This window comes from Phyllobates terribilis, unplaced genomic scaffold, assembly GCF_046119375.1.
Source record: "Phyllobates terribilis strain yellow unplaced genomic scaffold, ASM4611937v1 Scaffold_2__4_contigs__length_985480577, whole genome shotgun sequence".
In the NCBI taxonomy this organism is placed as follows: domain Eukaryota; kingdom Metazoa; phylum Chordata; class Amphibia; order Anura; family Dendrobatidae; genus Phyllobates; species Phyllobates terribilis.
In genome coordinates this window covers 616,524,025-616,544,200 of record NW_027362762.1, presented here as the reverse complement: position 1 = coordinate 616,544,200, position 20,176 = coordinate 616,524,025, and the positions used below count along the sequence as shown (strand labels likewise).

At 41.1% G+C, this 20,176-nt stretch overlaps 1 protein-coding gene across 3 annotated transcripts in view; it reads left to right on the top strand.

The window, feature by feature from the left end:
• The window catches only part of MYO19 (myosin XIX), a 264,615-nt gene extending 244,661 nt beyond the window's left edge, over positions 1–19,954 (top strand). For 2 of the 3 annotated variants that reach the window (XM_073666532.1, XM_073666533.1), the window contains 6 exons: positions 2,491–2,588; positions 11,624–11,763; positions 11,865–11,994; positions 12,088–12,173; positions 13,264–13,596; positions 17,921–19,954. In XM_073666532.1, the coding sequence (XP_073522633.1) occupies positions 2,491–2,588; positions 11,624–11,763; positions 11,865–11,994; positions 12,088–12,173; positions 13,264–13,596; positions 17,921–18,028 (895 nt within the window). In that variant the 3' untranslated portion in view covers positions 18,029–19,954. Of the gene's footprint in view, positions 1–2,490; positions 2,589–3,946; positions 3,973–11,623; positions 11,764–11,864; positions 11,995–12,087; positions 12,174–13,263; positions 13,597–17,920 lie in introns of those variants that run through there. The other variant, XM_073666534.1, reaches the window with a different exon arrangement.
• Positions 19,955–20,176: the final 222 nt, after the last annotated feature.

The following is a 20,176-nucleotide window of genomic DNA, read 5'->3' as shown; positions in this document are numbered from 1 at the left end:
GAGGACTATGTGGGGCCTATTATTCTGTATGGAGGACTATGTGGGGCCATTATACTGTATGGAGGACTATGTGGGGCCCATTATTCTGTATAGAGGACTATGCAGGGCCATTATTCTGTATGGAGGATTATGTGGGGCCCATTATTCTGTATGGTGGACTATGTGGGGCCTATTATTCTATATGGAGGACTATGTGTGGACCATTATTCTGTGTGGAGGACTATGTGGGGCCATTATACTGTATGGAGGACTATGTGGGGCCTGTATACTGTATGGAGGACTATGTGGGGCCATTATTTTGTATGGAGGACTATGTGGGGCCCATTATACTGTATGGAGGATTATTTGGGGACCATTATACTGTATGGAGGGCTATGTGGGGCCCATTATTCTGTATGGAGGATTATGTGGGGCCCATTATTCTGTATGGAGGACTATGTGGGGCCCATTATTCTGTATGGAGGACTATGTGAGCCCATTATTCTGTATGGAGGATTGTGAGGCCTGTATACTGTATGGAGGATTATGTGAGGCCATTATACTGTATGGAGGACTATGTGGGGCCTATTATACTGTATGGAGGACTATGTGGGGCTCATTATACTGTATGGAGGACTATGTGGGGCCTATTATACTGTATGGAGGATTATGTGGGGCCCATTATACTGTATGGAGGATTATGTGGGGCCCATTCTTTGTTGGGGGGATTAAGGGAGAGAAGTACAGTAGGGTCATCATACTGTAAGTGTGGAGGAATTCACTGTGGGGTATCATACTGTGTTTGGGGGCACTTTTGTTTGCATCATACATTATTATCTGTTTCATTCAAGGATTTTTATCCTGTGTTAAATTACACATTTAAATTAGGCCATTGGGCCATATAATATGTTATGTAAAAGCAGTAAAAAGCATAATATTCCACTATAATTTTTAAATTAATCGTTATATTTGATAAAGAAAAACTTCCTCAATTGTAGACACTTTTTAATAAATATCAAGGTTGGTGCGTGACTTTGTCCAAACTTTGAACTTTGCCCCTCTGTGTATTTGAATTTGACATCTCTGGCTTTAAAGGGAACGTGTCACGTCCTATCTACTATAAACACTGCTCCCATTGCTTTGTTAATGCTTTTTTCATTAAAATTGGTGGTAGTTTAATGATTTTATAACATCATATATTCTTTGTCCTACCTGCTCGTTTTTCAGTCATAGAAGTGTGATTGTCTCACTCAGTCACTGCTGGTGTCGCCCATGTATTTGAATATTGCTCCCGGCAAGCGCTATTATTGTGGAGCACATGTGCATTTCTACATGTCTGGCGCTGGTCCCGCTCCTGTGCAGTGAGGCTGTGCCGCTGCTCATGGGCCACTGCTGTATGCTTGTCCCCTAGGCCAAAATTTGCCAGCCAGCCAATGCTTTGTGAAAATGAAAAAAAATTGGAATTAAAGCAATATTTTAGCAGAAAAAAAAAATAATTTCATTCATTCCACTTTGCATTAATTTATGAGAAGTACCTGAAGGATTAAACTCCCTGACAGTAGTTTTGAATAATTTGAGGGTTGCCGTTTTTAAAATGTTATCGCTTTTGGGGATTTTGTAATGTGTAGACCCCTCAAATAAAACCCGAGTAGTGTCTTAAAAAATAGAATTTGTAATTTTTCTTGAAAAAAAAAAATGAAAAATTGTTACTAAGTTTGAACCCCTCTAACGTAATAGACATTTGAAAAATGAGGGTGAGGAATAGTACATAACGGTATCTGGGAAATGTTATTTATTCAATTTTTTTTTGTGGTTTGACCATTTTGTTTAAGGGAATATGGTAAGTATGAAATGTTTGAAAATTGCTATTTAAAAAAAGAATCGTCAAATTTCAGATATTTTCAAATAAAAAAAAACGCAAAACATGTCAACCTAAATTCACCGCAGTCACCAAAAAACATGATGTGGTCCCTAAAAAAATTATTTTGGAAATTTTGTTTACAAAAATGAGAAATCGCTGGTCAACTTTTAACTTCCTAACAAAAAAAACTGTTTAAAAAATTGTGCTGATGTAAAGTAGACATGTGGGAAATGTTATTTATTAACTATTTTGTGTGACATAACTCTGGTATAAGGGCATAAAGATTAAAAGTTTGAAAATTGCTACATTTTCATTAAATTTCAGTTTTTTCACAAATAAATGCAAGTCATATCGAAGAAATTTTACCATTATCATGAAGTACAATATGTCACGAAAAAACAGTCTCCGAATCACAGATATGTTGACGCATTCCAGAGTTATCACCACTTACACTGAGCAGCACAGTAAATGGTACATTCCTGGAATGATTATCTCTGCCCCTACATCATGCTGCTCTCAGACTAGGTGGCAAAACCTGGTGACAAATTCCCTGCAAGTGGTTAAAAGTTGAACTTTCTATGGAAATTCTCTTTTACCATCTGTTGGACATTGAACAGTACTAACACTTGCAATCTTCCTTCATCTTTTAGGATTTCCTTCCAAAGCTTTGTAAAACGCTATGAGATAATTACACCCTTTAAGCATATTATGGAAAAGAAGCAAATGAGAAAAAACTCTGCAAGTCACGGTAATTTCCCAGTTGGGATGTCATGTAAATTAATATGTTAGTTCTTGCAGTATACATATTGCAGTATTATTCTTTAGAGTATGAAGCTGTAAGAATAGATTGCTAGTATAGTCCTACTCTAGCAAAGATTGGGAGACTGCACTGTGAGATGTCCTACTTCTCTGGAATGGGCCAAAAGTAAGGGGATGACTGAATAAAACGACTGAATGCCAAAAGGAGCTATGTGCACAGATATGAGGCCACGAGTATGAAAAATGTTGCCCATTTTGTTGATTTTCCTAATTTGCCAATCGTATGAACATAGCCCCAATGTAAATATATTGCCACTAAGGCTTTCTGTCCATTTTGATAGCCAGAATAGAGCAGCGTGTAGCGCAATACTTGTCAGAACCATCGATGGCACCGATTACAAATGAATGGAGTTTGTTGCATGGTGGATACCATCACATTGTGATGTTAGTGAAAACAAGGCCTAAAATACCAGTATTTGGTGTGAAGTAAGGCTGTAAATGAGCAGCGAGCTTTACTCTGCATACATGCTACACACACCGCCTTGGCACTTGGGGTTACAGATGCCAGCGACCGTAATTTCTCAGTTATACTTGCGTGGCCATCACCTCAGGTATGTATACACTGTTCTTCTCGTCCTCTATATTGCATTGTCAGCAGTTTTGAAGGGTCAAAATTGCTGACAGCTGGGCATGCATATGGGAGACCACACATATAGTATATTCACAGCTTTATGTATAAAATTCAGGATTTACTAGAAAGTGAAGATTAAAGAAGTTGTCCACTACTTTATATGAACACCCCAATGTATCCCCCGGGGCCCAGAAGTGTTTTTGTAAATACCTTGCAGTGCCTTTTCTGCCTGTGAGTGGCGCTATCACTGGCCTCTCAGAGGCATCACGTGACCCGTCACTGATGTCATGTCAAGTGAGGCGTGACATCAGTGACGCGGTCCCCGCGGTGGACGTGGGACTGTGGGCGGGGTTACCCCGCCCACAACCCAGCAGCCACCGGTGGAATGCGGAAGAGGGACCCTCAGCTGCAGCCGGAACTTGATGTGACATCAGCGGATGTCAGAGCAGGCTGCAGCCGGGGGTCACATGATGCCTGTGAGCAACCAGCGATAGCGCCGCTCACAGGCAGAAAAGACACCACAAGGTATTTAGAGAAACACTTATGGGCCCCGGGAGAATACTTTGGGGGATCATATAAAGTAGTGGACAACCCCTTTAAACATATACTGTGTAACTGTTATCTTACCCGCTGTCTTTCTCATATCTTCACATTTCTTTTTGTCTCCTTTTCTCTTTCTATGTATATCACTTTACTGTTTGCAACTCTGGATCTAGAATTTATAAAAGTGTATTAAACCAAGGTAATTGTCTACCTTATATGTAGTGTACACTTGTAAATTGTGGTGTTGTTCGTTTTTACTTTGTGTCATGGCTGGATTGGTTAGAATAAACTTGGACATTCAGCCAGAAGATCTAAGTAAGGGGGTACACAGTTGCACCCTTGTATCCTGCGAGGGGAGAGGCACATATTTTTATGTTCAGATAATAGTTTTTAGGTCAATTGAATAAATGTTATAGTTTAACTACGTCAGGACCACCCATAGACTATAAACGTGCAGGTAGTCCCCGTTCTATTCTGTAATGTCTTTGGAAAATATCACTGCATAATATAGCTGCTGCATAGGCAGGAAGCTGGCTGTCAGACACATCAAGGCGCCCTGCAGATAAGGCAGACATGATTTATTATTACCTTCTCAATTGCTGAACAAGTGCTGTGTATACAGATAGGAACCTACCTCCTCTGGACCCAAAGATTGTGATTATAGGAAGAGAACATGAGCTTCTGGGTCCCAGGAAGCCCACATAGCTCTGCTGTGCAGAGAAGAGACTTTTCCTGTAACTGGGAGTAATATACCAGTCCCCTTTACAGGGGAAATAAACAATAAAACAATTGCATTAATGTCTTCAAATGCCACCAATAGGTCTTATAAGACCTTATGGGTGGCACAGTGTGCAAAACAAATAAAAATAAATTCCTAAATTAAAAAAAAAAAAAGATAAATAAGACAAAACTTAAAAAAGACACACCTACAGTCTGAATCTAGCCCTGCGCCCATTGAAAAAAAAATATGTCCAGTATATAAAAATAATTTCTATGGAAAGAGGAATACAATTTATAATGTTTTTAGTGGTCTGTTGTGATCAAGAAAAAATAAATAAAAAATGTGAAAAATATATGTATTTATTTTTTTTCTTTATACTTTCCCCCGATATCAGCCAAAAAATATAAAAATGACAAAATATTAAGCCTCATGTTCTGCAAAAACAAAGCAACAATTATTTTAATACCCAAACAAGGAATTTTATTTAAAGCATCTGTACAATAAAACCCAAAAATCCAAAAATGGCCCGGCCATGAACAGGTTAAAGAAGACTTGGCACTTGCAATAAATATTTTTTTTTTAACTTGGTGTAAATGTTACTGCTCTTCCCAATTTGTAATAGTTTGTTTTGTTCCTGTGCCTCTCCATTCCTGAGATATGGCCCCCTCTTCCTTGTATATACTGTAAATCTAGTCTTTTTAGCCAATTGGTAAGGGGTTCTCAAGAAGACTCTTAGAGAGAAGAATTGAAAACCATGTCCACTTGGCTAAAAAAGGCTAGATTTTTATACAGGGAAGAGTGGGCCATGTCTCTGGTGTTTTTTTCTTTTGTTCCTGTGCCTCATCATTCCAGATTCAGGAGGACAGACGCATTTTGTCCAGGAAAAAAAATGACATTTATTGAAAGTGACAGGACCTCTATAAGTACACTTATCCCTTTTTCTATGTTTTCATTTCCATATTTTTAACACTTTTGGGTAGTGTGATGCAAAGTCTAATATAAAATATCTCCTAAGTGATATATTTATCTATATAAGATTAAAAAACAACTCGCATACTTAAAATAATTGAAATCATGACTAATATTATGGTAATAACTAGTGATGAGCGAGCAGGTCACTGCTGTAAACAATGGTGTCAGAGTATCACGCCACTTTTACGGGCTCACAATAAAGCAGTCAAAAACGAAACCAAAATTGATTTTCCTAGGAAAAATGTTAAGGAACATCCTTTCCAGGGTAATGACTTGTATATAAGGCAAAATAAATAACCAAAAACAAAAATGATCCTCCACACCTTTGGCTATGTTCACACGTAGCGTTTTTGATGCGTTTTTGCATTGCTTTCAACGGTGAAAAAAACATTTACCAGTAAATGTCATTTTAACATTTTACTACCTTATCTGGCCATGTGGTGCGTGAGACATAATCAGACACATCCTGTTTCATTTCATCAGTAGGCCCTTACTATTCTTAAACGGCCAGCAGTTGGCCTTCACTCACCAGTGCATTAGCTGATAAACATTTACCCCTGGGGTGTATACATGAACATAATGTATATCATACAGAATGTTAGCGATAGGCCTCTAAAAAAATTTCCTACAGGCATTATAAACACCCTTAAAAAAATTATGTGGGTGTTGCATCACGGTCACCCTGGTGATATGGTGGTTGAGGAGAACAACAGAAAATAGACAAAATCAGGAAGTGTATACCCATGTCTGGGTGTCAAGAGGTGTATGGGAATAGACCTCCCAAAAAAAGACACTGGATTTGAGTTTATGTCCAGCTGCTATCATTCGGTTGTGTTGAGAAGTCTGGCACAATCCAGCCCTTGTTCATTTTTATGAAAGTCAGCCTGTCAACATTTTCAGTTGACAGGTGGATGCGCCTATCAGTTATAATTCCCCCAGCGGCACTAAAAACCCACTGACAAAATGCTAGCTGCAGGGCAGGCCAGAACCTCCAAGGCATAGAGAGCAAGTTCATGCCACGGGTCCAGCTTGGGTACCCAAGGTACGGTCGGCAAGGTACTCCTTCAGGATCTTCGTAAAATTATCCCTCCTTGTGAGAATAGCCCCTGCGCATCAGGGCCTGTGCGATGGGAGGGTCTGAGAAAACTCTCCCAGACCTTTGACAGTGCTCCCCTGCCTCTGTTGGATCGTATTTGTGTCTCTCTCGCCTGTACTCCTTGCTTGGCCAACGAACTGTGACCCCTGCCGCCAGCGTTTTCAAATGCAATTTTTTTTAAATAATTCTGCAACAAGGGCCTTCTGGTACGGCACCATTTTAGTAGACCTGTCCACCGCGGGAATGAGAGATAGAAAGTTCTCCTTGTAGCGTGGGACTTGAAGTGTCACCAACCAGTAATGTCTGTCTCCCAAAATTTGGAAAACGCAAGGGTCACGGGAAAGGCAGCGTAATATAAACTCAGCCATGTGATCCAGACTGGTAACAGGCAAGACTTCCGTGTCCTCACCAAGAGGACGACTGACCATGCTCTCCTCCTCCTCCCTGTCCTCTGGCCATCCACACTGAAGAGACGGCATGACAGTTGTGTGGGTAGTACCGTCTATATCGCTGGAAACTAGCTCCTGTTCTTCCTCCTCCTCTTCCTCATTGTCACCCAATCCACTTTGGGATGAGATGAGGCTGGGCTGGGTGGAATCACCCTGTATGCTTCCTTGCTCCATCTCATTGTGCTCTGCTCACAATCAAAGAGGATTCATTGCAGGCGGAGAGCGTTTCAGAAGACAGAGAAGCGGGATGGTGACGCTAATTATGACATCATCGCTGCTCACCATCTTGGTCCTCAAGCTTTGGAGGACGGCAGAGATGTCTGACATCCATGTCCACTCCTGAGCTCTTATGTGCGGAGTCTGACCTGAATACCGACGGACATTTTGAAGCTGGTACTCAACAACTGCTCTGTGCTGCTCACAAATCCTTCCCAGCATATGCAAGGTTGAGTTCCAACACTTGGGGACATCGCACAACAGTCGGTGAGCTGGAAGCTGCAAACGCTGCTGAAGCACAGCAAGGGCGGCAGGAGCTGTAGCTGACTTTCTAAAATGGGCACACACGCGGCGTAGTTTGACAAGCAGATCCAGGTAGGTTTTGAGAAACCGCTGAACCACTAGGTTGAGCACATGGGTCAGGCATGGTACGTGTGTGAGCTCGCCTCGCTTCAGAGCCGCCACCAGGTTCCGGCCATTGTCACACACGACCATGCCTGGCTGTAGGTTCAGCAGTGGCAGCCACAGATCTGCCTGCTCTTTCAGAGCTGTCCACAACTCTTCAGTGGTGTGCTGCGGTTTGCCACCTAAGCATATTAGCTTCAGCACAGCCTGTTGCCGCTTGGCCGAGGCAGTGCTTACAGCTTCTGACTGATGTGGTAATTTCGGAGATGGTGGCTGAAGAGGAGGAGGTGCAGGAGCTGTAGAACATGGGGGCAACCCTGATTGACCCAGGGCCCGCAATCCTCTGCGCCGGGATGACGTGTTCCTTCCCAAGGTCCGACTGGGTCCCGGCTTCCACTTTATTAACCCAGTGTGCCGTCCGCGAGATGTACCATCCCTGCCCATAAGCACTTGTCCACGTTTGCGTGGTTAGGTGGACCTTCCCAGTAACTGCATTGTTGAGGGCACGGCTAATGCTCTGGGATACGTCCTTGTGTAATAGGGGGACGGCACACTGGGAGAAATAGTGGCGGCTGGGGACCGAGTACCGAGGGATGGCCGCCGTCATCAGGTTGCGGAAAGCTTCCGTCTTGTTGAGCCTAAAAGGCAATAATTCGAGCGCAAGCATTCGCGCAATGTGTGAGTTTAGCAGTGGGGCGTTGGCTGCTTATTTGCGCTTGCGTTCCAAGGACTGAACTGAACGCTGCCCCGGGACAAGGACGTAGACGTGGTTGCTGATGGTGGTAGTTGCAAGTGTGCAACGACAGGTGCAGGGCGGGAGGCATCTTTGCATGTGCCATGGACAGAGAATTGCACACACAACAGCGGAACAAGCAGTGGTGTCACCCGCAGACACTGTTTCTGGACCCTGGCATTCGGCTCACCTAGTCGGGTGCTTTGCTATCATGTGCCTGAGCATGCTGGTGGTGGTCAGGCTGATAGTTTTTCTACCCCTACTGATGATGACCTGGCAGATGTTGCAAATGGCCTTTTTGGAGTTATCTGCAGAGTCTTTAAAAAACAACCAGACTCGGGAAGACCTAACAGTTGTACTGGCAACATCTTTCGTGTTGGTGTTCCGGGGAACGGTTGCCCACCTTGTGTCTGAGGCCACCACACTGCTCGTTCCTGCCTGTTGTGGTGCTACAACTCCCTCCCCCTGTGTGCTGCTGCCCTCACTCTACATGTCACCTTGCCAGGTTGGGTCAGTGAATTCATCGTCCACCACCTCATTTTCCACTTCCGCACTCTGGTCCTCCTCCTGAGTTTCTGGCAATTGTGTCTCATCATCATCCACCTCTTGTGACAGTAATTGCACTTTCCCACCGTCGCCTTCTTGTTACCGTGGCTGCTCAAATATTTGGGCATTGCTACATGCAATCTCCTCTTGCCCCGCTTGAAGCTAGCGGGACGAGAGGCCCGAATCTATAAATGGAATAGTGAACAGTTCTTCGGAGTGTCCAAGTGTGGGATCAGTTGTCTCCGGCACTCGGCATAGTCTGAGGAAGGAGGATCAGGGTGAGGAATATGCGGTCCAGACTCACGGCTACTGAGACTTGACCGTGTGGAAGACAGGGTCGTGGTGGTAGCGGCAAAGTGACTGGAAGCATTATCTGCTATCCAACCAACAACCTTTTGACATTGCTCTGGGTTCAATAGTGGTGTGCTGCAGTCCCCTAGTAAGGCTACGTGCCCACGATGCAGAAATGCTGCAGATTTTTTCCGCTTCTCCCTTGCAGGAAAAACGCATGCGGATTTTACATGCGTTTTTCCTGCCAGGTGGAAGAGTTTGTCAAGCGTTTTTGCATGCGGGTTATCAAGCGCTTTTCCAAGCGATTTTAGCATCACTTGGAAAAGTGTTTGACAACTTGGTCACACTATATAAATCCATGCAACCAGCATGGATTTATATAGTGTGACTAAGTAATAGTTAAAAAAAAAAAAAAAGAACAGAAATGGTAAAAAATAAAGATTATACTTACCTTCTGATGGCCCCCGCTGTTTTCTCTGCTGCGTCCGGTGTGTTGTATCGGTCGTGGTAGTGTGAAAGGACCTGCCATGACGTCATTGAGTCATGTGACAGGTCACGCGACCGCCAACGTCAGCGGTCGCATGACCTGTCACATGACTAAATGACGTCATGGCAGGTCCTTTCACACCACCGCGACCGATACAACAGACCAGATGGAGCGGAGAAAACACCGGGGGCCATCGGAAGGTAAGTATAATCTTTATTTTTTATTTTAACTTTTTTTTTTAACAGGTTCTATGGTACCCGAGTCTGGATGAGAGTCTCCTCTTCTCCAAACCCGGGTACCATCCGCACATAGAATCGCATAATATCCGTATGTGCAAATGTGTTGACACGGATAATATGCGTTTCAATGCAAGTCAATGGCGGCAATTACGCTGCGTGTCAGCAAAATTAATGGACACGCTGCGTATTTTTCCGCTATGATAATCCGCAGCGGAAATTTCCGCAGCATGTGCACAGCACATGCAGATTATCATTGGGGACCATGGGGCACGTATTACCAAGCGTTTTCACTGCGGAATTTCCGCGGCAAAAACACTTGAAAAACGCATAGTGGGCACGCAGCCTAATTGGGACAGGAAGGTCAGGCGACAAGATGTGAGTGTTTGTTGTGGCACAAGTTCAGCTTGCCCACGGCCTCGGCATGCACCATCACGTCCACTTCCCCGTCCCTTGCCATGCACCTTGCCCATTTTAAATGGAAGATAATATTTTGCACAGTCACTACAAATGGCTGGATTTGTACAGCAGTTATATGTGATACGTCTGACGGACGACCACGGTTTTAAATAGCAGCCTTGTAGTTTACTGTTATTGGCAGCAACCACGTGTAAAACAAATAAAAAAAATTACACCGCCAATTCTGTCCCTCACACAGCAGCACCTTTCCCTACTCTACCTCTCTGAAGGTTACACTGTGACTAGCATAGCGTCACCAGGTCTTATATAGACTTGATGACGCTGTGCAGCCAGCCAATCACTGTAATGCCACAACCAGCATGGCTACGGCATTACAATGAGTGGCAGACAATCCCTGCATGCTCATTGGCGCTCTAAAGAGCATCAAACATTCAGGGCGGGGACCCGAGCATCCCGAAAATACTCGCCGAGCATCTCGAGCAGTGAGATGCTCAGGCGTGTACCGAGTAGTAGCGAGCACGCTCGCTCATCACTAGCAATAACCTCTTCATACAGGAAGAGAGCAGGGACTCTAGTGCAACTTCAAGAACATAGCAATCCTAAAAGTCAATATCTAGATTCCCTACTCTCTTCCTCTGTGGAGAAGCTATTTGCATAAATAATTTCTCAGGGGGAATTGCATGGCCTAGAAGTCTCTATAAGGAGAAATGTTAACCCTTAGAAAAACTGTCAAATCATCTCACCTAACCAACCAGTCAGTTCTCCTGCTTTGCACTGATGAGGGGCAAAAACCCAGAAAGACATGCGTGCAAATGGAGTTTCCAGTTTGGGTTCCTGAAGTTATGTAGCAAGGCCCTCTTAAAGGGTCGATATTGACTTTTAAGATTGCTAAGAATTGACAACCGACGCATGCTCAGTACAGAAGGGACTAGCCCAGCACCTGAAACGAATGTCACTGATAATGCTTCAATTCATGATGGGGACAGAAGCTGCCGCGGTGACCGGAGCCCCTGCCCCTTGATGACATCCCACTTGAGGATCCCAGCATGCACTGGGAAATCTCAAATGAATCATCAAAACGGAAATGGGTGAAAAAAATAAAATAAAGTGGTTAAATAAGAGAGGTAGGGGTAGGGACTTTTTAATATAACCATATTAGAAAAACTATTATATTATTAAAATAAATAGACGGACGTTTTGGATTAAAATCAGTATTAGTTTCAGACCACCCCTTTAATTATTTCATTATTTAATCTCACAACTTTCTCCTCCTTGCAGGTATTCCGCTAGTCGTTGATGGGGATGAATTAAGGCTGAAATCACAAAACATTTTACACATGGTTTTGTCGAAACTGTATCCATCAAGTAATACATTGGCACACTGCGGTACCACAAAAGTATTTCTGACGCACTTTATGGTAAGAAAATAAACATTCTTCTCTTGTATGTAAATAAATAGATTTGTAATTGTGCTTTGAAAGACCGGTTTATTTCAGGAATCCGATTTAATATTTATCAGGTAGATTTACTTGAAAAACGAAGAGCAAGAGCACTTTCTGAAAGAGCATTAACTATTCAGTGTTGTTGGAGACAATACACACATAGAAAACTGAGTAGACAAAGAATTGCAGCCATAACTATCCAAGCAGGTAAAGTAATGTAATGGTTGGTTGGATTTGGCTAGTCAGCTGTCGGTTATTATTATTAATTTGGCTTTATATTATTCTTCTACATCCACACAGTGGTTAGAAGCTGGCTTACAAGAAAGCACATTGAAAAAATCAAGAAGGCAGCTTCTATCATCAAGCGAGCATGGATAAAGTGGAAGGTAAGGATTTTAAAAAAATGGCTATGAGTAGGGAATGTGTACAAAATACAGAAATAACCCACAATATAACTACTCGTTGTCATCCTCCAGTGCTCTAGCAACTGGGCCTGCTAGTTCTGCAGTGGTGACATTCTGTCCATCATTCAAAAATAGTTACAATTAAAAGAATTTAAGTAATTTTTCCAATGTCATGAACAAAAAATCCTCACATTTTGTATCGCGATGTCCATAAATGTGATTTATTAAAAAAAACAAAAACATTTATCTCAGACAATGAACTCTGATGACTGCAAATCATCATTATTTACCTCAAAATGCTGCCAATTAACATTACAGCCTACCCTGAAAAAAAAACAAGACCCCACACAGCTCAATTACCAGAAAAATAAAGTTGTGTGTCTCAGAATATGGCAGCCCAATCCAACTTTATTTTGCCCCACAGAATAAAAAAAAAGCAGATTTGTCTCCAGATTTTACAAACCGCATACATTTTTAATTGGATCTCTCAGACCCGGTGATGCTTGTGTACTTACTTTGGAAATCCATGTCAAAATGTCTGCATCCCTTAGAAATTTTTCCTTGCTTTATATTAAAATGATCATTTTATGAGTCCATTTTATGCAGCCATCCTGACATTGATTTTCAGAGTAAATAAACCATTCTCATGAGTTCTATCTATTTAATAATGTATGCCGTTTCTATTATGTATCTTCGTGACCAATCTGCTTTATCATGTCATCTTTACCCCACAGTGAACACTAAGAATGAAACCTGAGCAACAAAGGGGGAATTGGGTTATCTCTCTCCATTTATCCCATAAATAGTTTTTTCGCCAGTTCTTCAGTATATTACATGGTAAATTTAATTGGTGTCATTCAAATCTATAACCTGTCTCACAAACATGAGCCCTCATCTGGCTATGTCAACAGGAAAATAAAAATAAAATTATGGTTTTTGGAAGATGGAGAAAAAAACACAACAAAAAAGAGCTGTAGCAGGAAGAGGTCAAGCACTTCTTTTTTCCGTCAGTAGAATCTAAAAATTTGCTCTCATGATGCAAAAATAATTCTTGTTTTGGGCTTTTTCACAGAAACGGATGGAAGTACTATCTGCACACGAGCTGGATGACATTTTAGATATTATGGAAAGTCCAACATTGTCAGTGGAACAAAAAGCCAATGGCTCATCAGATAAAAACTATGCACAAAGCAAACCGCTGGAGTATTGTTTTGTTGCACAATCTTGGATTTTTGGTTTTGCATTGTTTCGAGCACCACCTGTCAGAAACATGGGTGTGACTGATGGGTTTAATAGGCATCTTCAGTTATTAGTATGTCTACATACACTGAATAGAAGGAATGGATACAGCGTGAAAGCTAATCAATCCGAGCGTGGCATCACATCAATCCGAGCACTACCTCAGGTATTCGTTTCCTTCATTTATTTCATTATGTATACTAAGATAGTAATATCTGATTTTCATGCTGCACAGAAGTAGTTCACCTGTTAATGACTTTATATTGATTATTTTGTAGCAATGGCACCTTTCAAGGGGTTCGATCCATACAATAAGGTAAACAGCAAGTCAGCACTTCAAGCTGACATGTTTACAGGAAGAAAAATAGGCAAGTGTAAAGATCTGAGTGAATTTGACAAGGGCCAAATTATAATCCCTAGACAACTGGATGACCGCATCTCCAAAACAGCATTGTCTATAGGGGTGTTTAAAGTATACAGTGGTCCTTTGAAGAACAACTGGTAGACCAACGAGAGCATTATGAGTGCCTTAAGCGGTTTAATGCTTGAGCGTAGCGAAGGCTAGGCCAACTGGTCTCACAAAAGAGCTTCTATACCACAAAGTGCTGGAAAATACTAAAGTGTTGTCTCAACTTCTGAAATGGGAATAATTGTAAAAAAAAAAGCAACCTTTCAATTAAACTCTTATTAAATATCCCCCCAGTTGTCAAGAACGGGGGAATTTTTAGTTCCTAAGTTTACTATCGTTGCATAGGTTACCAGCCACTGCTGGATCCAACCTGTGTCAGAGCCCCTGCCCTCCTAAGGTGCTGCAGACACAAAACTCCATCTGTTAGCAGCATGTGAGAAAGCACCGTTTGGATCAAGTGGCACAACCATGCAGTAGGTCTGACCTGTTAATTATGAGGAGCGTACCATACTCCCGCAAGCAGGAAGCTGGGAATCTGTGCTCTCCTGTAGAAACAAGAAAACAATCCTTCAATCTTGGCGATTTAACCCTTTTTCCATACATAATAGCACTATTGCTTTCATCAGACACCAAAAACACCATCTAGAAGACTGGTAATGGAAGTGACATCGTAGAGATTCATGCTACATTTACACATATCAATTAAAGAAGCACTCAAAAACATTTTTATCCTCTTAATATATTGCAATCATCATATTATATAGCACTGTGCACTTACAATTGCTCATTTTGCCCCTCTGCCCAGTTAATAATTATTTTTTCCATTAGGTCTATCACATGTGATTAAACTAGCTGAATCCTTCTAGGCTCTATGTAGAAACAGGAGGTCAGTTTCAATGTATGAGTCATCACTGCCAAAGTTTCTGGCAGGGGGAGGAGCAGAGCAGATGGGTCAGGAGTTGAAGAGGAGAATGATTTTTGCAGGGAAAAGAGACTTCCTGTTTTCACACAAGCAGAGAAAAGAGAAGAATTACGTTAACTGGGTAGAAAGGCAAAATGAGCAATTGGAAGTACATAGTGACTGCCACAGCACAGAAATCAACTTTAAAACATAACTTTTAATTAGAACAACATAAAATAAAGTGCCTAGTGCTCTTGTTAAAATTAATATACACTAAAGAGAACTCAGGGAAATGCTGATCAACACCATAGACCTTGTTTAACAATGCAGAATCTTCTCAATTCAACCTATTCTATGGATCATATCACACTTGGACCGTCCAGATCCTAAGTTGTTCCTGTTCTCTTTCCCAGGATCGGATTCACTATTCCGTTTTACTTGGTTAGGCCCTCTCATAAATGCAACAAATCCTTCTCTATTATGAGATATAATCTGAATTTCAACACTTCATTCTAGGCCATGCCAACTATGGCCCTTCAGTTACCATTGGTAAGATGTACAATTTGAAAAACATGTCCATCAATGGTCAAGATAACACATCTCTCCTTTTTCATTTGGATGTGTTATCTATGGATAACATATGGATGTGTTAGTTACAGGTTGAGTGCAAGTAAAGCTTGCATATTTAACTGAGTTAAAGATGATTCTGCCCAAAATACAGTAATGGCCGAAAGTGTTGGCACCCTTGAAATTGTTTCAGAAAATGAAGTATTTCTCTAAAAGATTGCAATTACATGTTTAATTCCTTTGTGTGTATTGGAGCAACACAAAAAAAAAACCTGAGAAAAAAAGGCAAATCGGACATCATTTCGCACAAAACCCCAAAAATGGGCTGGACAAAATTGTGGACACCTTTCCAAAACTGTGGGTAAACAACGTTGTTTCAAGCTTGTGATTCTTGTTCATACTCATTTGTGGCAAGTAACAGGTGTGGGCAATATGAAAATTACACCTGAAACCAGATAAAAAGGGGAGAAGTTGACTCAATCTTTGGTGGGGGTGTGTGTGTGTGGGTGTGTGTGGGTGTGGGTGTGGGTGTGTGTGTGTGTACGCGCCACACTGAGCATGGAGAATGGAAGGAAGAGATCTGGCTGAGAACTTGAGAACCAAAATTGGTAAACAATATCAACAATCTCAAGATTACAAGTCCATCTCCCAGAGTATTGATGTTCCTTTGTCCACGGTGTGCAACATAATCAAGAAGTTTACAACCCATGGCACTGAAGCTAATCTTCCTGGACGTGGATGGCAGAGAAAAATTGATGAAAGGTTACAACGCAAGATAGTTTGGATGGTGGACAAGCATTCCCTGATCTCGTTCCAAAAAAATTCAAGCTGTCCTGCACGCTAAGGGTGCATCAGTGTCAGCGCAAACTATCGGCCGACATTTGAATGAGATGAAACACTATGGCAGGAGACCCAGGAGGACCCAACTACTGACACAGTGTCATAAAAAAGCTAGACTGCAGTTTGCCAAAATGTACATGAGTAAACCAATTTTTTTCTGGGAAAGTGTCTTGTGGACAGATGAGACCAAGAGAGAGCTTTTTGTAAAACACATCGTTCTGTTGTTTACTGAAAACAGAATGAGGCCTACAAAGAAAAGAACACAGTACCTACAGTCAAATATGGTGGAGGTTCAAAGATGTTTTAGGTTTGTTTTGCTGTCTCTAGCACTGGGTGCATTGACTGTGTGCATCATGAAATCTGAAGATTACCAAAAGATTTTGGGTCGCATTGTAGTGCCCAGTGTCAGAAAGCTGGGTTTGTGACCTAGGTCATGGGTCTTCCAGCAGGACAATGACCCCAAACATACTTCAAAAAGCACCCACAAATGGATGGAAACAAAACGCTGGAGAGTTCTGTAGTGGCCAGCAATGAGTCTGGATCTAAATCCCATTGAATACATGTGGATAGATGTTAAAATTGCTGTTGGGAGAAGGCACCATTAAAATATGAGAGACCTGGAGCAGATTGCAAAAGAAGACTGGTCCAAAATTCCAGTTGAGAGGTGTAAGAAACTTGTTGATGGTTATAGGAAGCGATTGATTGTAGTTATTTATTCCAAAGGTGTGCAGCCAAATATTAAGTTGTGGGTGCCAACAATTTTGTCTGGCCCATATTTGTGATTTTGTGTGAAATTATGTCAAGTTTGCCTTTTTTTTCTGTTTTTTTTGTGTTGCTCTAATATACATAAATGAAATAAACTTTGCAGAGGTTAAACGTGGTGTACTCTGCTGACGAGCATGACCGAATGAAAAGCATTGAAACACATAACAGCTGGGCAGCTATACACACTACCCAGCAGAAAATGTTAACTATTTGGCTGTGGTCACATGTTGCTTTTTTTTTCTACAAATTGAAAGCTGGTTCTCCAGTACCAGCAAAAGCTATGAGATTTCAGAAATCTCACTCACACTTGTCCTTTTTTTATTTCTGACTGAATTGGAAAACTGCTGCATTTTTTAAATCTGCAGCATGTCAATTATTTCAGTGTTTTTGCAGCTTTTTTTCACAGCACTGTTCACAGTTTTTCAAAACAGTGCTTTTTTGCAGAATGTTTAATGAATAAAACTAACTTAACATCTACTGTAGACAAATGACACATTAATCCACACCAAAAAGCAGGCTTGGCCTGCTGAAAAAAACACTGCAAAAACGCAACGTGTAAAGCTAGCCTTTGTTTGGCTTCTTCATGGATGGTGTGTGTCCTATCCAGCAGTAGAGGAGTACGCTCCTATCAATCATCAAGACCGAGCAGCACTATGAGCTGAGGGGAATAGGACAGGTAAGTGTGTTACATTAACATATTGATGACAGATACTGCAGAGCACCCTTGGTAATCTTGTGGAATTCATTTTTTCCACTTTTACCTTCTAGTTACATGTATATTACGACCAGGCTTATTTTTGGTTGGTTATTGTACTGACCAGCATTCAGTGAATCATTTCCAGATTATTACTGGCTATGATCCACGTGGTTGCTCTAAATGCTATTTATAGCAATTCAGGCATGATAACTACCTTATCATCATATAAAAATCTGTTATCGTGCATCACTTTATTGTGCCTATAACTTTCGTTTATTAATTTAAACTATTGTTTTTGCTTTTATTCTAAGGGATCTGTAAAGTTTCACTACAAGAGGTCTCCACTACAGTTTGCCAGCGTATGTCCAGATGCTCTCAACTGTGGATTTAATGGCATTTTGTTGGAAAAAGTAAAATGACGAAGATTGGAAGAAACAAAACTATTGCTGCATAGCCTGTACTTTTCAAGGATTTTAAAGCCTGTGCTTTTGCACTTTTGAGTGATCATTTTATCTTTGCTTGCGCTGCCATGTCATGTACAAAGACGTGTTCTACACAGAACTGCTTTATTTTCTACATTGTATGGCAGAAAAGACACTACCATGTTATAGGTTTGAATCTGCACTACATTAGTATCCAATTTATCATGAATCATGTTGCACTAATGATCAGTCTTAGGGCTCACTCACACTTGCATATAAATCAAACGGGTGCAATCCGATAAAAAAAAAAATTGGATTGCACTCAGACCAATTATATTCAGTGAGGCAATGCAGATCTGTACATTTTTTCTGAGCTATATTCGACATCAGAAAAAAAAAATCACAGCCTGCTGAGATTTCACTCAATAGTCGGAGAGTGCAAGAAAAAAATTGCATGCCATACGGACCATCAGAGTGACCTCCGATTTTTACGGATACATTACAATTCTGTAGCATTAGAAACTGTAAATTGTCCTGTAAAAGATTAATAGCTGCTGAGAAAAAAACTGATTGCATACAGACAACAAGTGAGAAAAAATCATCCCACTTTTCTGGATGAGAATGGGACCAATGTTTTTATACGCTAGTGTGAGCTAGGGTGCATTTGCAAAGGCTGATTATTGTGAATTAGTGTTCCTAGTAATGCTTGTTTCCAAATAATCAGCCTTTCTAAACAGGATATCAATCACACAATAAAGAAGCGTTAATTGGATGAAATAATTTTTAAGCTCGCTTAAAAATCATTTTTGGCAGCACACTGTCCTATGCAAACCTTTAAACACTATTGTATTTTATTGACAGCAGTACTAATAACACTAACCTAATTTGTAAATATACTGTCACTTTAATCCATATGCCTACACACACTGTTAACAGTTCACTGCCAGTTTAGGACCATGAGTTTATGGCTCTTTCCTGTATATCGTCCTGAAATTACTATTGCACCTTAAATAGCACAATTTACCTTACTGTGCTACACAGGATGACTGCAAATACTCCAGGTATTAACACAACGGGCCCGATTCATCAAAGCTTTTACTCCAGAGCTCTGGCTGGAGATGCTGCTTGTCTTACTCCAGTCCCCAACTGCAGTAAGTGGTGAGGTGTGTGCCATTTGTCAGATGCTCCTGATTCATTAGGAGACATGCCCCTCTTGATAAATCAGGAGCAGTCTGACTCAAGCATGTTTTTGCAATTCAATATTCTTGCAAGTCTTGATGAATCAGGGCCAAGAACTTTTAGTGATGAGTCAAAGATTGGATATGGCTTCTTCCAGTCTAAGAAACTTGTATAGTAGGGAATTTATTATCCATGACAGATATTTATCTTTTTTTAATCCAAAACCCGCAATAGATTTTAACACCTTTCTGACCTAAGATTCTGACATACATTCTACATCGGGTCTGCATACATTGAATGGCTCAGGAGCTGAGCCCATGCCAAAGCCTAGAAGATGGACAATAGCGACCTGTGCTAGCCCTGATCGCTTCTGTTTAATCATTTAAATGCTGCTGTCAATCACTGGGTTGTTGTGGCAGTTTGGGGCCTGTTGAATGCCCATATGGCTGCCATGTTAATCATCCTATGAAACCTCTCTATATACTGCAATACTGTAGTATTCCAGTATGTCTAACAAGTAATCAAAAATCATAGGTTTTGAGCTAAACAAATCCAAACAAAACCATACTGTGTGAACAAAGGTCTTTGTAGATTTTTACACATATTGAAATGTTGCCGACTTAGTGTGTGTGTACATATATCAGTATTTATAAAGGTATTTTAAAAGTTTTATGTAATAGGCTGCTAATGAAAATAGAAAAAAAAATGTTTTTGGTGATAAAGTAAAGGAACTATTAAACTTTATACTTTATATTACATTTTTTGGTGGCTAAATACCAACCACTTTTACAATCCTGGAATTAAAGGGGAACCTGTCAGGTCCTAGCTACCCTCTACACTGCCCCCATAGCATTGTTAGTGTTGAATGTGCATCGCTAACGAACTTTTTTCATTAAAATTGGTGCAGCTATAATGATTTTATAATGTTTAATATACTTAGATCCTACCTGCTCGTTCAGTCATAGG